The sequence below is a fragment of the Stenella coeruleoalba genome, assembly GCF_951394435.1.
Source record: "Stenella coeruleoalba genome assembly, chromosome: 1".
Classification (NCBI taxonomy): Eukaryota; Metazoa; Chordata; class Mammalia; order Artiodactyla; family Delphinidae; genus Stenella; species Stenella coeruleoalba.
The window spans coordinates 106,469,246-106,489,629 of NC_137169.1; the positions used below are offsets into that span (position 1 = coordinate 106,469,246).

A 20,384-nucleotide genomic window follows, 5' to 3' on the forward strand; every position below is an offset into this window, starting at 1 on the left:
ATATATGTTTGTGAAATGAAGATAAGAAAAAAGAACTGAAGTCCAAACCCACACTCAATTCTACAGGGTCATGATGTCCCCAGCCTATGTCACAGGCAGCTGCTTCTGGCCATGGAAATCAAGCCACAAAATAGGATATATCATTCTGGTCTCAACATTACATGCCTTTTCCTTTCAAGAAGAGACCCTAATACACCTACAGGAGGGAAATACCCTTCCCTCATGTTAAAGTACCTTAACCCTTGTTCCTGCCTTTCCCAAACACAACAGCTGGAGGCATTGTATAAAGGCATTTTATTCAAAAAATCAACACATCCTACTTGTACAAATCACTCACTCTCTATTTCCAAGTCCCATCACTTGGGCTTCAGAGCAGAGGGTGTGGTATTTTTCTGGGCTCAAGGTATAAATTGACATGGTGTTCAAGAACTTGTCCAGCGGACACAGCCGGTCAGGGCAACCTTTCGGCACCTGCTCCTGCGGAAGAGACAGAACTCAGCAGGGGCACTGAGGACCCTGCCTGGCTGTTTTCAGCTGTGCCCAGGGTTCTGAAAGGCTTTGACCCAATGGTGTGTGTATACACACATATAACAGCCAGGAAGGTCCCATTAACTGGTCAACTTCCAGATGAAGAGCACTATGCCCTGCTTGTGAAAGTCCCTCGAGAACGGTTGGTTGAACTGACTGGGAAAACACACTCATGTTTACTCCCGAGCTGGGAAGGCTAAAGGTCTAAGCCGTGGGGAGTGCTCTCGCCCCTGCCCTGGACAGCAACCTGCTGAAGCAGCCGAGGCACCAAGCGTACTGACCGTAAACATCGCCTCCCAGAGACACCATCATTAATGTTCAAAGCAGGCCTCACGGTCAGGGTGTTACATCCTGGCAGAGACACTCAGGAGAAGAGAAGGGTGGCCCTATTCTTAGAAGATAAGGGATAAGGCCCAAGTCCCAGCCTGCCACTATATGCCCAGTTCTGCCTTAACCCTGGGCCACAGCCTTGAGAGGATTCAGAGAGCTCAGGTGCCAGTGGAGACTCCCTGGGCCCGAGGAGGGAGACTTGGTGCTAAACCGGGCGGGTGGGGTCGCCCAGCCACCTCCCAACCCCACCCCAGAGCTCTTACCTCCCCGCGGTAAAAGAGCTGCACAAACCACTCCTTAGACTCCCGGTGCTGGTAGAGTTCCATGGTCAGGTCCACAGCAAACGGGGGCCATTTGTGGTCAAAAATCCCCAGGGCCATTAAGAGAGGCATGAGGGTCACGTCATGAGCTGCATAGAGGTACAGCTTTCTGCAAGAAGAAAACAGTTCTTCACAATTAATTCTTTACCTTAGGACTCTGGAGGCCAGGACGCTGCTGCCTTCGCGAGTGAGGACACCGGTGACATCTACGAATCAGCTGAGCCTACTAAAAAGCTCCTTTGAAGTAGATCGTGGGGAGGACCCTCATCCGCATGCCCCTTGTTTTCATGAGGAGGGATCCCCACTGGAGTAGCTCTCCTGGCCTCCTCGGGCCCAACCAACCACCTACTCCTCCCCCGGTGAGTTTTGAAGAAGAAACTGGGCATGTGTGGCACAGCTCTACCTCTCTCTTCTCTTCGGGACCCGCCTGCCTACAGCAAATGTTCTTCCTACTCTCAGCTGTGTGATGAGTTTAGCAGAGCAAGCTCTCCTTGTTGGGGAAGCTTGCAGTTTGGGGGAATTAAGTCCATTTCATTAATATGCCTGTTTGGCCCTCAATACATTCTCTAAATGGGCTTTAATCAGTAATAAAGTTGCCTTTTAATCTATATCTACCTGAACCCTGTATCTGTCTCTTGGGAAACACTGAGGATTTTATTTGTTGACCCTCAACCTAGAAGGCTAGCATTGGACCCTACAGTACTCTACAGACACAAGGCTGAGGCGGGGCAAGGTGGCAAAGGTCAGTAAGAAATATATTGTCATTGCAGGTCTGTGAAGGACAGGGAAGGTCATTCACATGATTTGCTATTATAAATCTAGGCCCAAAGTTCCTGAATGTTCCTATTTCAACTCACTGTCCCCTACCTTTCCCACACTCATCGCGCATTTCTAACTACGTACAATTCTTTCCCTCAAGAAGGCAGTCTACAACAGTCCTTCTCCAATATTAGGGCGCTTACAAACCACCTGGGTGTCTTGTTAAAATGCAGATTCTGATTCAGTGGGTCAGGCTGGGGCCAGAAACTCTAACAACCCCAGGTGACAGTGAAGCTGTTTATCTGCAGACCACACTTTGCTTAGCAAGTGCCCAGGACACACAACATTCCAAATCCATGGTCCCTAACCTGGGGTTCCAGGCACTCCAAAAGTGGCAGTGGATGTTCACAAGCCGCTTCCAACATTTTTAAATGCCCAGTAGAAATCCTACCTTCCTGTATACGCAATGAAGGTGTTCAAACAATCTATTAAGCAATTATCAGTGTTTGGGGCTATTATAATATCAAATCAGTGTGATGTCCTAATTAGCTACTCCATTGGACACATGTTCAATTAGTTAAAAAAAAAAAAGGGAAAAATAAATTTAGGGTTCTTTTTTACTGAAATAAAATTTCCGAACATGGTAGGACAGGTGTGGCAGGAAGAAAGGTAGAAATGTTGTGAATGTCTCTGGGACACGTGGCCTCTTAAACATCTACTTTCAGTCACTGACAGCCTCGTTCTTGCCCTCCCAGAACCTGGGTTCTCTCCCTGCAGCCAGACGCCACCCCGTCCCCACCTCCACCCCCACTGCCCCCAGCCACACCTAGCTGAGCTGCTGGGCCAGGTACCTGGTCTTGCCGGGCGGGGTGGCAGGGTCCACGACTTTCAGCAGGTTGCTTTCCAGAATGTGGAGGAATTGGCCCACTGCCATCTGAAGGCTTTCCCTATGGCGAGTAAACAATATTTAAGTACCTAGCGGGCACCTGGCACACAAGGGATGCAGGCTAGTTCTGCCCCCTTGCACCTCATGAGCCCAATGAGAGAGAGCTGAGAAAAGACAAGGGATGCATGAGGGACAGTGACAGGCGGTAAGGAGAAAAACAGCGCTGCCACAAGTCTGAGGGCTCTCTGTGCGCAAAGACTGCCAACAATAACAGCAGCAGGATATAGACCTGGTAAGAACACAGCTGAGACAGGATAAGTCATGGAGAACCAGGGCTTCACGGTTAAAAGAACAAAACTGGGAAGGACACGGTGTAATGAATTCCAGGAATTCCAGAAGGCCCTTAGAAAAGCCATCCAAAGGAACTGCCTAAACTACACTTCCTATGCTTCTTTGGAATTTAGACCATAAGGACTTTTCTTGTTTATTTAACAAGAAGTTCAACACTAGTGCTCCCAGGCTTGGCGCTGTGGGTCCACGACTTTCATTCTCAGGACTGTCAACCTCATGATCACAAGGTGGTACCTCTACTCAAAAGCATGTCTTCTCACAGTAGCAAATAAAGCTGAAAGATGGGGGCTAGTAAGTAGCAAAAAGGCTTGGTTTGGGTGCCTCACACTTTTTATCAAAGAGGAAAAAAAAACCTCTCCCAGAATTCCCAGAACCCAATCACTGACACAAGGAAACGGGGTTGCCATGATTGGCTTAGACCAATCTTTACTCATGGTGACTGGGTAAATGGCCACCTTTATAAATCAAGGAAAGTCGAAGCAATAGCTGAGGAGTATGCAGATACGCTTTCCAGAAGAATGTGTGCAGGCCAAGCCAAGTTGGATGGCACTGTGAAGTTGTAACCATTTGTCCTTGAAGAAACATCAGTTTTATGAAACCAGGGCTAACGGAAAGGAGAATGGATCAGGTCTTGTGTGAAACGCTTTACACCAGGAGAAAGCAAACTATGGCCATGGGCCAAATCCAACCCACCTGCCTGTTTTTGTAAAGAGAGTTTTATTGGAACACAGTTGTGCCCATTTGTTTGCGTATGATCTATGGCTGCTTTCACGCTACACGGGCTGAGATGAGCGGATGCAACGGACAATACACGGGCCGCAAAGCTATATTTACTAAATATGTGTGTATGTGTTGGTGGAGGGGAAGGCAGTGAGTGACAATTTAGGTCCAGTGGGGCCACTTCAGGAAAAGATGAGGGAAGGAGACAAGTCACTGGGAGTGGCAGCAAGCTGAGTGGCGCGACTGGAGCCTTCCAGATGCCCGAGGCAAGTGCAAAGTGGACACACTGACTCTGCGTGGGAGAAAAGCAGGCAGAGGCTCCTATGCTTATGCAAGACCAAGCAAATTCTTGAAATGTTAGCTGCTTTTTCCTCCCACTCATCTTCCCCAGGACTGTTCCTCTACTTCCCATCTCCCCTCTCTACCAAGTCACCTATTCTGAGGACAAGCTGAATGCTTTGAACCAATCACAGAAAGGTGTTTTTTGAGATTTGGTAAGAGAGGCATTCCCCATTCTGGCAGTCAGGAAATATGTCTTCTAAAAACAGAGCCCTAAGTACCAGTAAAATAGAGAAAACACAGGACTGGCGGTCAGAAGATCTGGGTTCAAGTCCCGCCTCTGCCACTTGCTAGCGGAGCCTGGGCAAGGTAGCCCACATCTCTCAGGTCCAGTTTCTCCATCTCTAAAGCGAGGACTTGGACTTGTCAGGGATAATGACACCCACCTCACAGCGAGAACAGGAAGGTGCTTTGTAAATTGTAATGTGATGAATAAAGTAGCAATAATGATTCTTCCTTCAGCATCCCCGCCACCCCAATCTTTTGAAACTTAAAGCAAAGGAAAAAGTCAGTGATTAAGAGAAATCCAGTCGAGTGGTGGCTCCCGGGTCTGTGTAACAGTGAATGGAAGCACTAGGTCACTAGTCCCAGCTCTGGAAATGTAAGGACCTAGGGCCGAGTCCATTCAGAAGGCCAGGAGAATGGGGTGATCTCGGCCTCTGCACACAGAGACGCCAGCTAACAAGTGTGAGCAGGCCTGATGAGCCCCCTTCCCCACACACTGGGAGGTATGACCAAGCGTGACTTTATGCCAGCAGCTGAAGAGGCTCCTTACCTGTCTTCCCTTTGCAGGATGTACAAGGCTGTGTCCACTGCTCTCTGCTCAATCATCCATGCAAACCTCTTCAGCGTGGGGCAGCTCGGGAGGCTGTGCACCTGAAAGGTCCAAGGTACAGTTTTTGAAAGAAATGCTTCTCTTCCACTGAGCCTGGCAGCCAATCAGCTTCCATGGAGCCCTAGGGGCCTGTCTTCTCCCGGGGAGAGCCTTAACAGCTCAAAAATCTATGTCCCCAAGGCCTGTCGGAAGCTATTCCTCGAGATCTAAAGGCCCAGGAAAAAAAATTGTTTTTCCTTTTTCTGATACTCCTCATCTACCCCAAAGTAAAAAAAATTTGTATTTTCTTAAGCTAAAAAAAAAACAAAAAATTGAATAGAATACAAGGCAAGGAATTCATAAATTTCTACTTGGCCTTCATTTTCCCCAAGATGATTTCTAAAAAGTATGCCATATAAATATGTTATATATGCAAACTCTTGCTTATTAAACTTAAACCTATTTTACACATAAGCACAAGGTGCATTTCTGCCTTCAGGGCACACCATCAACTGCACAAGAGAAGGAAGGAAGATCCAGGCTATACTGCCTTTGGGTGTCCGATCTTTTTTTTTTTTGCGGTACACGGGCCTCTCACTGCTGCGGCCTCTCCCGTTGCAGAGCACAGGCTCCGGACGCACAGGCTCAGAGGCCATGGCTCACGGGCCCAGCCGCTCCGCGGCATGTGGGATCTTCCCAGACCGGGGCACGAACCTGTGTCCCCTGCATCGGCAGGCGGACTCTCAACCACTGCACCACCAGGAAAGCCCGGGTTTCCGACTTTTGAATCTAGGACAGCATTTCCTATTGTGCGGTCTTCAGTATTTATTAGATAAAAAAGATTCTATGGCTAAACAAGTTTGAGAAAAACAGACTTAAGGATGAACCAACTTTCTTTACTACAGGTTTCTCAGATTCTTTAATATGCTGACGTGTGTACAGACTCTCCAAAAAGTGATACATTAAAGAGAGATTCCAAAATTTTTAGACAATAATCTCTCCCTACCATCACCCACCCCACCCCTGCCTGCCCACGTAATACACACTCACATCATGAGCATTCTGGTGAATGTGCTTTAAGAAACTCTGGTTGAGAGTTAAATGTCTGGGCTCCCAACCCAGTAAGGGGTCCTCCTTGATTGTTCCCTATCCCTCAGTTCCCACGTCCATTCTGTCTGCAAGTCCTATCACAGGTGCCTCCAAGCCAGGAGCTCTCCACCCAGTTCTAACTCAGGAGGCAGCCCACCAAGCCTCCCCCAGGGTCCCCCACCCCCACGGCCCGAGGAGGACAGCCAGCCCACCTGCTCAGCAGCCATGTTGTCCAGGAGGATGAGGAAGTCCACTCCATCGCTACTGGCAATGCCCATCCCTTCCTTCACCTTCTTCAAATCCTCTGAGATCCCTGGCTGCAAAGAAGCAGCCTGCCTCCGGCCTCTGCCAAAAAATAAAAAGTTACTCCTTGTATTTCATCATACTGTATAGTGATTAACAGTTGACAAAGTGTATCTCATTCTTCATTTGGGATCTCATTTAACCTTCAACGACGACTCACTGGGGTTAGCTAGTATTATTGCCATGGTATAGATGAATAAACTAAGACTCTATGAGGTCAAATGACTTGTAAAAGGAAGTTAGTATGTACCAGGACTAGAATAATAACCTGGATTTTCCAAATCCCACTCTAGCATTATCAAAAACAATGCAAACATGGCCAGGTCTGCTTGAAAACAGCATTCTCCTTCTTCTGGGGGAACACATACTACATAGTTTCAGTGCAGACCAGAAATACCTGAAAACGGCCAAGTGCCATCAGCCCAAACCAGTCTATCCTACACGGCAGAGCGCTGGTGAGAAAAGCGGAAGCTGTGTCTTCTTCTGCTCGTCCATCTGGATTTGCAGTTTGATGACTGACTTACTCATCTTTATTTAATCATCTTTTCTGTAAGGTTCTTCATCTGCCCCATCTGAGAGCATTGAACGATTGAAGAGAGGATAATGCTTGGCAAATGGTAAAGCCCCAAGCACGGCTGTATACACCATCTTTCCAGCCCAGCGTGTGGCTCTCCCCAGGCATCCTGTACCTTCACTATTAGCCTGTCACTGTGAGTAAGAGCTGCCTCACTTCCTGGACAGTTGATGGCAGACCTGAGCTTAATGCAATCTCTTTCATTCCTTATCCACCAGCACGGCCAGCCTGGGCAGGCCCTCAGTTCACGGAGCGCCTGCCAGCTAAGGTGGTAAAACGCTGCCTGTTCACCCCTGGTGAGCAAGAATCAGGGGCAGTTACCTGGTTCTTTCCCGGAGCCTCTGGCAGTTTTGGTAGTTGGGGTACAAGACTTCAGAGCTTGCTTCATCAGTGTGGATGATGATGGGTCCTGGAAGGAATGTGGGAAGCACAGGTGGGAAGAGGCTTCAGCTTGTTCTTCCCAGCAGCTCCACCCCCTTCTTCTTCTCTCTGTCTATGCAGACGGAGCTGCTCCCAGAGGCAGATCATCCCCTTAAGGACAGTGAATGCCTTCAACATGCCCTGGCCTTGCCAACAGGAGCTCTGCTGCGGTCTGAGCAATGGAGAAAGCAGTAGCAGCCTTGCTTTGTCCAGCACAACCTCTCCTGCTGGGCCACCTATAGCCGAGAGCAGGTACAGGTGCCGATCAGACTGGCACGTCCATGACCCAGTCCAAAAAACGTCGCCTCGAGGTACCACCAGTACCTGGGGATTCTAATAAAGAATGCGTCCTCCCTCACTTTATCAGAACTAGGTGACATTCTTGCTTCCCAAAGTCCGATCCTATAGGCCAGTATGGTGACTGACATGACAATCTGAGAAGGGTGGCCACAGGGTCACAAATTCTCTCAGACCCCATGGCCTCGCCCAAAAGAAAACCCAGGCTTCCAGATGAACTACCAGGAACCAAAGACTAGACTACAGTGTTTCTTACAGGCCTCGCAGCAGCCTGCTCCTGTGCAGAGCTCACGAGTACCCTTGTCCCGTCCAACAACGCCCAAGAAAAGTGCTCTAGCACCTTCCCATGCTTTGCTCTGTGCCAGAGATGGCAATGGCCTGTGGTAGCGCCCTGTTCTATCCAGCTCAAGCCTCACCTTCTCTGATGGCAGAGAAGCTTTTTGGAATTCACTGAGGTCAATCCATGGAGTGATTAGGTGAATCTAAACCCCAAAGAGCTATTATTTCCGAACAAATTATTGATAGCCCAAACCTCAGTATTTAACAGTAGCCTATGGTGACTTGAGTAGAATACCAGTATTCAGACACACTATGTTGGTCTGGACAGAAAAAGGAAATCAGACTGAAAGTCATGAGTTTAGGCCTGAATCTATAACTAACCAGTAGGATGGCCCTGGGAAGTCACTTCCCTTCTCTGGGGCTCATGTGTAAATCGAAGGGATGAGACTAGTATCAGCAATTTTCAATTGTTTCTAAAGCAGTGGAAGCTTCTTTCTCCCACTATTAGATAAGGTAATAAAAGAAAAGGTGCTGATGGCTTCAAGGTAGGGGTCCAAAGTATAGTCTACCTGCATGCCCCAACCCCCTCCTTTTCTGTAGTTTCTGACCCCTCTGAAGAATCCTGGGGTTCCGCAGGAAACGTTGTAAAAAAGAATAGACCAAATGATCAGAGGCCCTCTCCAGATACACATGTTTTCTGAGAAGCAGGAGAGCACAAGAGGGAAGGGTATGGATTGTGAAGCCAGACTGCCAGCGTTTAAATCCCAGCTCCTCCATTTACCAGCTTTGTGTTCCTCAGAGAGTCATTTAGCCTCTCTGTGCCTTAGTTCTCTTATCTGTAAAATGGGGATAATGTTACCTGCCTCACAGGGTTATCACAAGAATTAAACAAGTTAATATCCGCAAAGCTCTTAGAACAATATTTATGTATAGTAAGTCCTTTAAATGTGAGAATAATAGTAACTATGATTTAAACCTCTAATTAACACATGATAATTCCTACCTGGTACCTGACATTAGTGTCTGGATAATGGACCTACAGTTTATAATAAATAAGGCACATTTGAGTTGGCACTCAGATACGCATTGAATGAATGAAAGACCAAACGGTGCAGACCAACACCTTCCAGCTTCCCCCCACCAGCCTGATTCTCTGTAGTTTACTCAAAACCCTCTGGGCCTTCTCTAGGATTTTACTCTTGAAACAATATGCCAAAGTTGCACCACTTCCACCAATGGTAGCACCTTGTGGGGTTCTTAGGTCTATTCAAATCCCTTGATACTGGCCAAGGCATGGAAGTAGCTGTGACAGGAGTCAAACTGGACTGTGAGGATGTCTGGGTCCAGTGCAGGGAGCGGCTACCCAGGCAGCCACACCAGAGGCTGGTGATGATACCACTTCCTTCCCTGCACCAAGAAACCCCTTTCCTACCTCAGTTACACTTTAGGTGGTTCTGAGGAGAGGACATTTGCCTTTTAGAAGCTGAGCAAGTGAACAGCTTTCAGAAGGCCAGGCACTATGGATTATTCCTAAACTCAGGGGCTCCCAAGAGGTAAGGAGCAGCCCATCCTATTTGCTTTATGTTACTTAGGCTCGCTGTTTGTGTTCCGCCAACTTCAGCCAGAACTAGCAGCAGTACCCAAGCCAGCTGGGGGCAAGGCCAGCCTCCTTTGGCCTGGAGGTTCTGTATTTTTACAAATTTTTTAAAAGCCTGATGGAAGTTTTATCTCTATTTGAGATACTGCTACAGAAGCTAAAGAAAATAACAAGAACCTCTGCCTTATGGCATCGTTTTAGTATTTTAATATTGGTGAGGTCATGATGATCTGAAACTCAGACCAGCAGTTCAATGTAAATTTCAATCAATTACAAATGACAAGATATGGCTTCATTTGATAGTCAAAGGGCCTCAACACATGAGATCCATAAAGGAAAATACTAAATGTAGTTCTTGGTGGTGAAAAGGTTGAGAATCACTAGCTGTGCTCATTCACTGGCTGAACAGGTCAAAACCCAAACTCGACAGACTTTCTTAACTAGGAAAGGCGGTACGGAGTACTGTTAATACCATCTGGGGCACGCTGTGGATTACCACCAAGACCAGGGCAGTAGCAGCAGACCCAGGCCCCAGCAAAGGGTCCCTCCTGCCCTCCTTTCTTTTCAGCAGCGTCTCTACTAAACAAAAAGGCCCCAGGACTGTTCACGAGACCTGGCTGGGGCTGCCTCATGCAGCTTGTGTAGACGCTTGAGAGGAGAAGTCAGGAGCCAGAGGCGCATCAGAGCAGCTGACGCATTGCTGCAGGTGTGCAGGTCAGGCTGACAAGGGCAGCAGCAGGCCAGACGGGGAGGGGCCTGCCAGAGGAGTAGGTACACCATGGAAGCTACCTGAGCAGGAGGAGAGAGACCAAGGGGACAGATACCAAGAAAGAGGGAGCGGGGCTTTGGAAGTGAGAAGAAGAGGCTCCTCAGGGACAGGGGCTGACTCGTAGAGCCCAAACTCAAACCTTCTTTCTGACATTGGAAAAGCCCAGCCAGCAAACACCGGGTAGACTCCAGATTCCGATATATGTTAGTGGAACGAATGCTGGGGAAAAAACCAAAAAGGTAGATTAACTCATAAAAGGAAGATTCATATGTACACTCCACCTTATTCCACAGAGCAGCTGGGAGGCTTTCAAGACTACATAAGGGGAGCCATAGGGCAGGGAAGTATCCTTTATCTCTCTGTGGGATGGCTGCCCAAGGGACCTGAAGGCCAATGAATGTGACCTCCAGTGACCACTTGTTCACTGAATCCTACTGTACTAGGGTAACTCCTCCCAGACTACCTTGGAGGTTCTAACAGGGGAGAGCAGCTTCTCGTATACCCTTGACCAGAGAATGGTCCTCCTCTATCGGGGAAGGTCGTCCTCTTCGACCGAGCGTGCAGCTTCGGGAGGGACACACATGGAGAGGTGCGAGAGGAAGGGGACACCCGCCTAGCCAGCCAGATCAGCAGAATCAAACCCTGGCGATCAATGGGATGACAGATGTCACAGCCAGATCGCCCTCGCAGCCCCCCAGACTACCTTGGATGAGAGTGGGAACCACCTGGGGCATCAGGGCAGATTTTATCATGCTCAGGACCTTACACTGGGTGCAACATCCCTTTTTCAAGTGACTCACAAGACCTCCAGTGGGTTGAAGGTTGGCGAAAGAAAGGGGATGTCCTCCACGTAGTTCTTCCTCAGCCTCTCTCCCAGGGCAAACATCTGCTGCATGCCCACCTTGGTCAGCTGTCCAGCAAACATGCCCCCCTGAGGTGGGGGAGGAAGGAGAGGAGAATGAAAACATCTGGTGGCCTGCTAACCTCAGGCCAGAGCAAACCATCACAGCTCTGCAGGGGGCTTCCCAGAGCAGGGAAGCATCGCTCACCTTCAGCGTGGTCTCGTGGTACTGAGAGTCGAAAGGAGAATGTGGCTTCGGGCCACCAGCTAGATTGGTGACTGTGTAATCAAACCGAGTTTGGGGTGGGACCTCTAGTAGCTGGGGTTTCCACTCTACCTGTTGTGACCACAAAAAACAACACATTGTTTAAAAGCTTCTTGAAACTTAGAGCATTAATATCCAGCAGCACATAGCTAGAATCACACTGACACTAGACGAGCAACCTTCCTATGGGAAGGAAGGAAAGAAACTTTCACTCCAGCTCCAATTAAGGGAAGACAAGACTGCGATTTATTATTCCAAGTGTCCTCAGCCCAAGTCCTGTTATTGCTACACTAGTACTCACTGTTAAGGTGTTGCTCTGGCACTAAGCCCAGACTGAAGTAAAGGGGAGAAGCAGCCAGAGTGCCGTGGCGAATGAATGAATGAACTAATGACGGAATAAGTGAATGAATATGATATAATCTCAGTGACCGTATACTTAAGAATTTTTAAGAAATCAACCTGCAGGCTTTTATGGCCCCTCCTTAAGGACTCTTGTAACTACTACGTATTTCCCTTCCTTTCATCCAACTTCTCAAGTAAGTAGCTGCCCTCTAAGAAACCTTCACTTCTTCACCATCTTCCTTTTTTCCTTGCAGTCTGGCTCCTGCCCCAACTGTACTGATTTTCGAAACATAACAAGTAGTCATAGGCCTCACAGCTCCAACTGCCAACTACCCATAAAATTCTTACACGCACTGAGTCCGATGTGATGCCTTCAATTTTAAAAACAAAAGTCTTTTCTTCTAATCTCATATACCAGCCCCTCTTCCCAACTGACTATGATTCTCAAGGCTACCCCAATCCTCCCAGGTGCCAAGACTCAAACCTCTGACTCGCCCCGCTGCTCCCCCATCCCCACCCCAAACCCCGTGGATCACTGGCTAGAAAAAATGTTACTCCCACTGGTCCTTCTTTTATCTTATTATTAGAGTATAAAACCTTATTACCTCAGGCAAAGTCCTGTGACAGGCTCTCTCCCTCCCACCCCCCAAACCATATATACATAACCACCCGATTCATCTCGCTGGGCCACTCTCATCATATCAATAGCTTTTTCCCAATGTTCCAAGAGAGAAGCGTCTGCCTTTCAGGACTTTTGGCCCAGCCTCTGTCCCCAGCTATACTGCCACTACGCCTCTCCCTTCTCCTACCCAGGCCAGACCATACCCACTGCTTCCTCTACATCTGCTTTCAGCTTTGCTTCCTTTGCCCGGAGGGACTCCTGTCCGTCTCTGTCCATCCAGCTTCTCTCCAAGGTTCAAAGACAGCTCAAGCCTTACCTCCCCAGCTGTGACTGCGTCAGCTTTCAGTGGTTGTCTTCTTATCTGAATTCCTACAGCACTTACAATATATAACTCAATTTCTTACTGCTTCATTTTGTTTTAAGACTAACTTTTGAAAACCTACGATGTCACACAGCATTGTATTTATCTTGGTGCCTCCCAGAAATATCCCAGGAGACGGCTACTGGGAGTCCCAGGTCCATTCTTCCAAAAGGCATTGTCTCAACCTCACCTGCACCCGGTCTCCAAACATCTGAGCTTCTTCCCCTGCTGGTGCTACAGCAACTGATATCAGAAGACTGGGTGTTCAGAGCCGAGACCTTCTTCCTACAATCTTTTAATCACTGCTCCTCCTTTCAAAGTTCTAATACTATAACTTCCCTTCATAAAACCCTTCAAGGGCTCGTGGCTGCATGATGGCCCCTGCCTCTGTCTCTTCACCAATTCTTCCCTGCCCTACACACTTCTTCTCTAGCCGCACAACTCTGTTTCCTAGAACACCATCCCCACACCTCCTGGCCTTTCAACCTCATGTTCCTTCTACCTGGAATTTTCTTTTCCCTTTCGTCTGGAAAGACTTCTGTTCATTCCACAAAACAGCTTAAATGTTCCCAGAAGCTGTGACCTTGGCCCTGTGCTCTCACAGCAGCCTCAGTGGATCTTTTCGGTAGCCTTTACCAAACTGTATTAGACAAGTCCCTTTACTAGTCTGTCCTGCTCAGTAGACTTAGCTCCTGAGAGCAGAGCCTGTGTCATCTATGGACCTCTGCATTTTGGATGTCCAACAAAGGGCCTGGCACACAGTAGGCATAATTAACAGCTCCAACAGGGAATTCCCTGGCAGTCCAGTGGTTAGGACTCTGCACTTCCATTGCAGGGGGCACAGGTTCCATCCCCGGGGAACTAAGATCCCACAAGCTGCGCGGCCAAGGGGGGGGAAAATAGCTTCAATGATTTGCTAGATCCTGTGGAAGATACCAAGATTGAGATAACATGACCCTGCCTTTTTTGGATTTTCCAGTTAGTAGAGACAGCAAGCTGTGTATGTAAATGATAGCAGAACTAAAATAGAAACTATGTGCTACAAGAAACCAGAGGAAGGCCATAGTAGTTCAAAGGCAAGACAGACCTTCTCTTCTGGCTGGGGATTCAGGAAAAGTTTCATGGAAGGAATGGTATTTGAAATGAATAGGATTTAGACAAGCAGAGACCAGGACGTGAGAGTAAGAGGTAGGTAAGAAGAGAGCGTGGTATTCAGAATTCTAAGAATAGGTAGGAAGCTTGAGCAAAGCAGAGATGGGGAAGAATATATAGAGGAAAGAAGTGGCTTAGTTTGCCTGAACGTGGGAGTGGTTTTCAAACTTGTAAATTAGCAAGTATCAGGTTGAGTTAGATTTGTATATTTAAAGGCAAAAACTGGAGTTCCTCTAGTTTAAGTGGGAGTGGGAACTCAGAACCCTAGCCACTCAGCATCCCCTTCGCCAGCAGGCTCCATAGAATAGTTTGAAAGCCATCAGTATAGATCACAATTGAAATGGAAAGACTCAACGCAGAAAAGCCAATTTCAAGACGTCTGCCACAGAGCTGGTGAGAGCCTAAGGCCTCATCTAAGGCAGCAGGAATAGAAGGGGTGGATTCAAGACTTTTGAGTCAAACCTGGCAAGTAGATAAAAGAGTAGATAAAAGCTTTATTTGGAGGCTATACTGGTAGGTAAACAAGAAAGAATAAAGAGAAAACGACTTTGATTTTGAGTCTGGGTGCCTAAGGTGGTAAAGGGTAATGGAGGAACTCCTTGACTAAAACTAAGGCCAAGACAGAAGAACAACTGACAAACTGAGTTCAGGTTTGTACGATTTAAGTTTCAGACACCTCCTCTGAGTTCCCAGCACTCCCCGCATAGTCCTATAATTGGAATCTGTTTTGTCTCTCTCCTTCATCCCATTGTAAACTCTTCTCTCTTTTACAGCTGAGATTGAATTATTCATCCTTGTAAGCCCAGTGTCGAAGCACAGGTCCTGGTACCAGGTCCACAGGGCCCGTTCGGCCACACTACGAAACCTCCTCCTGTTAGGTGCATTCACCAAGAGAGGATCTCTGGCTTTCCTAGGAGATGACTCCTGAGGTCTAGGTGATGTCAAGCCTAGAGTACACATTTTCAAATTTTCAAGGATGGATGATACATGAGCTCCATACACGGCGTCCATCCCACATACACACTCTCATTCTCGTGCCTGCTTCTCAGCTTCGGAGTTAGTGGCAAAGACTAACTTTATAATTTTATTTATTTACACTCCATTTTCAAGAATTAACTTAAAGTAAGTGGTAGCAATACCTAAAATATAGTAAGATAAGCAATTCAAGGTAGACAAGAAAGACAAAAGCAAATGAGTATATAGGGCCCAAAAATATGGATAGAGTAATAAAGTTTCTCAAAAAAAATACATGCCATGAAGATCCATATACTTACTGTAGGTGGGCCGAAAGAGTCAGCACTAAGCTTTCTGGCTTTTATGTACAAGGAGAAACTTGATCAGCTAGACAAGCTTAAAGATAAAAGCAAGGCAACTGTTCAGGAGAAGCACACCATTTCTCATGCTAACAGACAAATTCCTCCCAAGGGTCCTCATAAAGAGGATATAATGAACATCTTTTCAGTAGTTGCAGCAATGAGTTTTGTGGGATTGCTTCTCATTGTTCCCTCGACACAGAATGATAGCATCTCACCAAAGCACATTTCCGTGAAGACGGTACTACACTGGGATCGATATGCTACATTCAGGTAAAAGAAAAAAAATCTACGTAAAAGTAAATAAGAACTTGCAGGTGGAGATTTTAGAATAAACTAATGATTTGAAACCTTGCCCACTGCACAGTAGTATCACTGGGAAATTGTTTTCAAGTTACTGATGCCTGAGCCCCCTCCTGGGCTAATGACATCCAGATCTCCTGGGGATGGGGCCTCCGTTTTTTAAATGCTACCCAGTCCAGATGACTCTAAGGCTTCACCAGAGGACCTTTTACCATATCTGGATGCTCTGGGTCAATGAAATCAGAATCTCTGGGAGACAGACCTAGGCATCAGTATTTTCTAAAGCTCCCCAGTCTAAGGTCCCACCAAGGTTAAGAACCACCACTGCACAGGAATGGATGGATTGACTGGGACATCCTTTGTGTAATGCTTCCTGAAAACGGCTGCTCTTAGTTGAGTTTTGAATAAGTATTAATCAACACTGATACCGACATTATCCTTCCTAGCTCATCTACACTATCAAATAAATATGGACCCAAATGTCTTCATGAACAGTGGAGCTGGAATGGGTCGGACTTTATTTTATAAAAACTGAGGAATCTTCCTGGGTTGGGGGCTATTTTGCCATCATATAGAGAGGCGCTGAGGGAAATCCAAAAGTAGGGCCAAATTTATCTTTTGAAAGCGTACCTGGATCTAATCTAACAACCAGAAGAAATGGACAATCAAGTTCCAGAGTTTTATTTCCAGAGCACAGATACAACTTTTAGGAAGATAGGTTAACTCATCAGCCACTCAAGCCATAAGAAAACAACTCAATAAAACAACTAGTTTTAAACAATGATATTTTCTGAGGATTTGTGAGATAACTGAATGGATTGACTTGTCACATAAGTTTATCTATAAACTAGTCAGAAGTCTGGAAATATCTACCAAAGGCAATTTTAGTTTTAGAATGTTGTCAAAGTCCTTTCTGACTATAATTAATAGCAGAACCACAAAGATTAGAAAATCCCAATAACAACCTCTATTAAATTGGAGCTTGAAAAAAAAAAAAACCTGAGAGAGAATATCCAGAAACAAGTTACAGGAGGTTGATGATACTTGCTCATAGCCTAAGTTGAACAAGAGCTGGTTCTACCCCTCGCTTTTATGCACAAGACTTTATATAAGATAACCAAAGACGTTCAGTGCATCTGCCTAAAGTCTAGAGAATGTGAGCAGGCAAAAGAGGTAATGTGCCTTATCTAATTGCAAAATAACACCGAGGACTCAGATTCTCTATATTTTGTGGCTACAAAGACAGAAATTGAATGAAGCCGGCAGTCTACCTGAGCTACAACTGCCGCTTCCAGCATAAAGGCAGAAGATACCCATCGCACATCCACTGGCTCAGGAGAATCTAAATCTTTTCCTGGGTCCTTTAGGGAGCACATATACTGTCTGTAGGAGGTCCAGGCCTAGACATTCAGACTTTTATTCACTGCCACCACTGATAACTTTGTCTTCTATTCTTGTATGTTATTTTCCATACAGCCTTTCTGTACCGAGAATAAATGGCGAAGAAAGGAGAGTACACAAGAGATGGGCTATGTACAAAACTATAAGGAAAATTTAGTGACCTAATATAAAAAGGCAAAGTAAGAGACTGAAAAAAAGGTCAAAGTATACAAAAAAAGGAAAGAAAGAAAGAGAAGGAAAGGAATGGAATTCAGGCACCAGATAGAATGTGGTATAGCCGTATAGAAAGGCTAACTAGAAATCTGATAATAGAATTAAATGCCTGACAAAATTTATTCATTTCTGTGGGAAGTGCTTTAGAGGTTTGATTTCATGTGTGGCCAGCTTTAAAAACTGGGTTTTCAGTTGTACAATGTGAGTTGTACAACCTTGAGGGTTTCTTAAAAGCAGCTATCACCATGAGTATGTCTAGTATCAGATTTGGACATCCTGTTGAACCTGCTCCAACATCAACCTGGAGAACCAACAGTGCAAAAGCACCCCACAGGTTAAGTTTGACACCTGGATGCCTGGGGATTTCAGGTTTCCTATTTATCTTCACTAGGAAGACAGTTCTTTAATCACAGGCCTGCCTGCTATGAAAGGCCAGAGATCTTTACTGGCTCTCCCCAAGAATCAAATCCAGAAAGGGTAATCATTTTCAAAACTGACTACTTGTACTTTAATCATAATTATCCTGACCAAAACCAGCTAGATTTTAAGACATAAGCCACAAGACTGAACAATTAAAACTTATTTTTCCTACCTCAGATTCCTTCCACAATAGGTTTAGGAACCCAAAATAAAAAGGGAGAGCTCCAAGATACAGCACTTATTACCAAAAAAATCTTCAGGATCTCAAATGGTATCCAGCAAACCCTGAGAGAAAGCTGCAGTAAATTCTGTTCCCAAAGGTATTAACCTGTTATCCACTGCGATCCCAGTTAGGGTGGTTCCTGGCACAAAGGTCCCTGCAACTCTTTGACAACCGCCAAAATGGTCACACATAAATGCACTACACCCTTGTACTCAAGTTCCCACAAATATTTATTAGAAATGCAGAATCTCAGGCCCTACCCCACGTCGGCGGAATCATAATCTGCATTTTAACAAGATCCTAGGAGATTTATACGCACCATGGGAAGCACACTACTACTTCTAGCTGTGCTTCGTCACAGCCATCGGGGGGCGTAACTGGAAGTTTCCAGTCTGTCCTACAATCCGAGAGTCCGAGGGGTCTTGGGGGGTCAGGGGCGGGCACCAGGCCAGCACCTTTGCTCAAACTGTTTTCCCTTTGTCTGGACCCAGCCCGAACCCCCGCTCCGTGAGCGTAAAATTCCAAAGGTGGTGTGTGTTGGGGCGAAGAGCCCGGCCCGCCACTGGTTGGCCACACAGTCCTCGCCCCACCAGCCCCGCCGAACTCTCACCTGTTCCTCCCGCGGAAGCGCCTTGAGAGGGCTCCGCGCCCCGTGTCGAAACACGACTTGCACCATTTTCAGCTCCAGCAGGCTTCGGTCGACGGAATTCTGGTCGTCAGCCCCCCGCCGCTCGTGGAGGCAGTACGCCAGCGAGGTCAGGACGCCGACAGGGGCCCACATGCGCACCCTGAAGATCCGGGAGATCATGGGGGAAACCCCTCGGCTCCTCTCCGGGGTGAGGGTGCAGAAAGCGAATACAAGTCCTCCGCGATCGACGGGGCTCAGCAGCCGCCCCCAAGTTCCCGGGAACCGGTGGGCGAGCACATCCACCCGCCCAAGCTGCGACCGCTGCGACTCCCAGCTGTGAAGGGGACCCCGAGTGGGAGCGTGGGGGAAGAAGCAGAGGTGGGAGCAGCGATGACTGCCCGGGAGTTTTAACCAGGGTCGGGGGTGGCCTCTCCCGCCGCAGACTGGGAGGGGGAGCGGGGAGCTCAGCTCCTTATCCTTCGTCCTCTAGGGAACCTTAAACTTGGATTCCAAGTTCGGCCTCCAGCACTCTTGACGGGACAGGAACCTGCCCAGAGTTCCTGGGCGACAGTGACTCCATTAACACAGATCACTCGACTCCACTTTTTTATAAGCAAGCTCCCACCCACTTTCTCACCCACCCGGGGACCTGCCCCAAGCGGACCCGCGCAGAGGAGCACGGGAAAACGAGTCCCGCGGTGACTCCTATCCGGAGGCTCTGAGTTGCGAGAACTACAACTCCCACAATGCTGCGCGCCGCTGGCCCTCCCCGGGAGGTATTACCCCGCCCCCGGCAGTGGGCCTAGCCCCTCAGGCGCAGGTTGGAAGTCTCCAGGAGCTGGCGTTCAGCGTGTGTAGGAGTGAGTCCGCGAGTTTGCCAAGCTGATTGGGTAGGCGACATGAAGGCAGGGGGAGATAGAATTGGGTAGTGGAGCCGATTTATTTTGAGTCTACTGAGTATAGAAGACTTCCTTGAAGTCCTGGAAGTTGGGGTTCCTGAATTAAGAGCCAAGTACCGTTTGCGAAGGGCGGCACTAGGCGCTTTATATTTAATCTTCATTTGCTGTCTCCCTTCTATGTTTAGAGGCTTAAATCGTTGCAAACGTATAGAATTTCAAGCTCATTGATGTGTTTATTTACATCCAGAATATTTCCTGTGGAAAAATCCAGGCTCTGCGTGCAGATGTCCCAGTGACTAAGCACCTTAGCTAAGCCTCAACCACGTGCTGGTCTGGTTTCTCATGAATATACAGCGGCCCAAACCACTATTCCAGATCTTTGCAACAGGGCACAATGAAACCATCTGTGCCTATCTCAAGGCAAAGGTCAAGTTGTGAGGAGAGTCTGAATATGTTACATTAAAAAAAAAACAAATTCAGTCAATTTGAAGATTTAATTGACTTTATTCAACTATTCATGAATTGGGCAGCATCCCATCTAGCAACTAGAAGAATGCTGGGAGTGGTTGTACAAAATGGAAGGCTTTTAATAGGCAGGAGGGTGGGGCAAGAAGGTATTAAAAAAAGAAAACATGGCTTCCCTTTATGGGAAGGGCCCCCGCCCCCCGCAAGGGTTTTATCATGCAGATTGCCTCTTCTGGGGGTGGGAATGGGGGTTGATGGAGAGGGACCACGTGACAGGTTACCTTACTGGTGCTTCACCAGAAAATTCCATACTGGTCCCTTAACATTACATTTCTGGGGGAGGCAGAAACTGCAATTAGACATGGGTACTAAACCTAGATAATAAATCTAGGTTTGGTATCATGGGCTTTAGCACTAGTGATGCCACTTTGGGCCTGTGGTTTTCTTTTTAACACCATCCAACCAATTCTTTTATCATTCTAGATTCTGTCATTGAATCAAACTGGGCAAGATGTGAGGGCAACATACTTATGGAGTATGGCTCCTGACCTGAGTCTAAAC

At 47.2% G+C, this 20,384-nt stretch overlaps 1 protein-coding gene across 1 annotated transcript; it reads right to left on the reverse strand.

The window, feature by feature from the left end:
• Nucleotides 1-293: 293 nt before the first annotated feature.
• On the reverse strand, nt 294-19,104 carry ACP6 (acid phosphatase 6, lysophosphatidic). The gene is made up of 10 exons (XM_079941437.1): nt 18,442-19,104; nt 11,425-11,553; nt 11,176-11,306; nt 10,515-10,594; nt 7,335-7,422; nt 6,349-6,481; nt 5,009-5,109; nt 2,789-2,884; nt 1,122-1,287; nt 294-477 (listed from the first exon to the last, which is right to left on the reverse strand). Exons 1-10 carry the CDS (start codon nt 18,637-18,639, stop codon nt 334-336), a joined length of 1,266 nt encoding a protein of 421 aa, XP_079797563.1. The 5' UTR covers nt 18,640-19,104; the 3' UTR covers nt 294-333.
• Between the last annotated feature and the right edge of the window lie 1,280 nt (nt 19,105-20,384).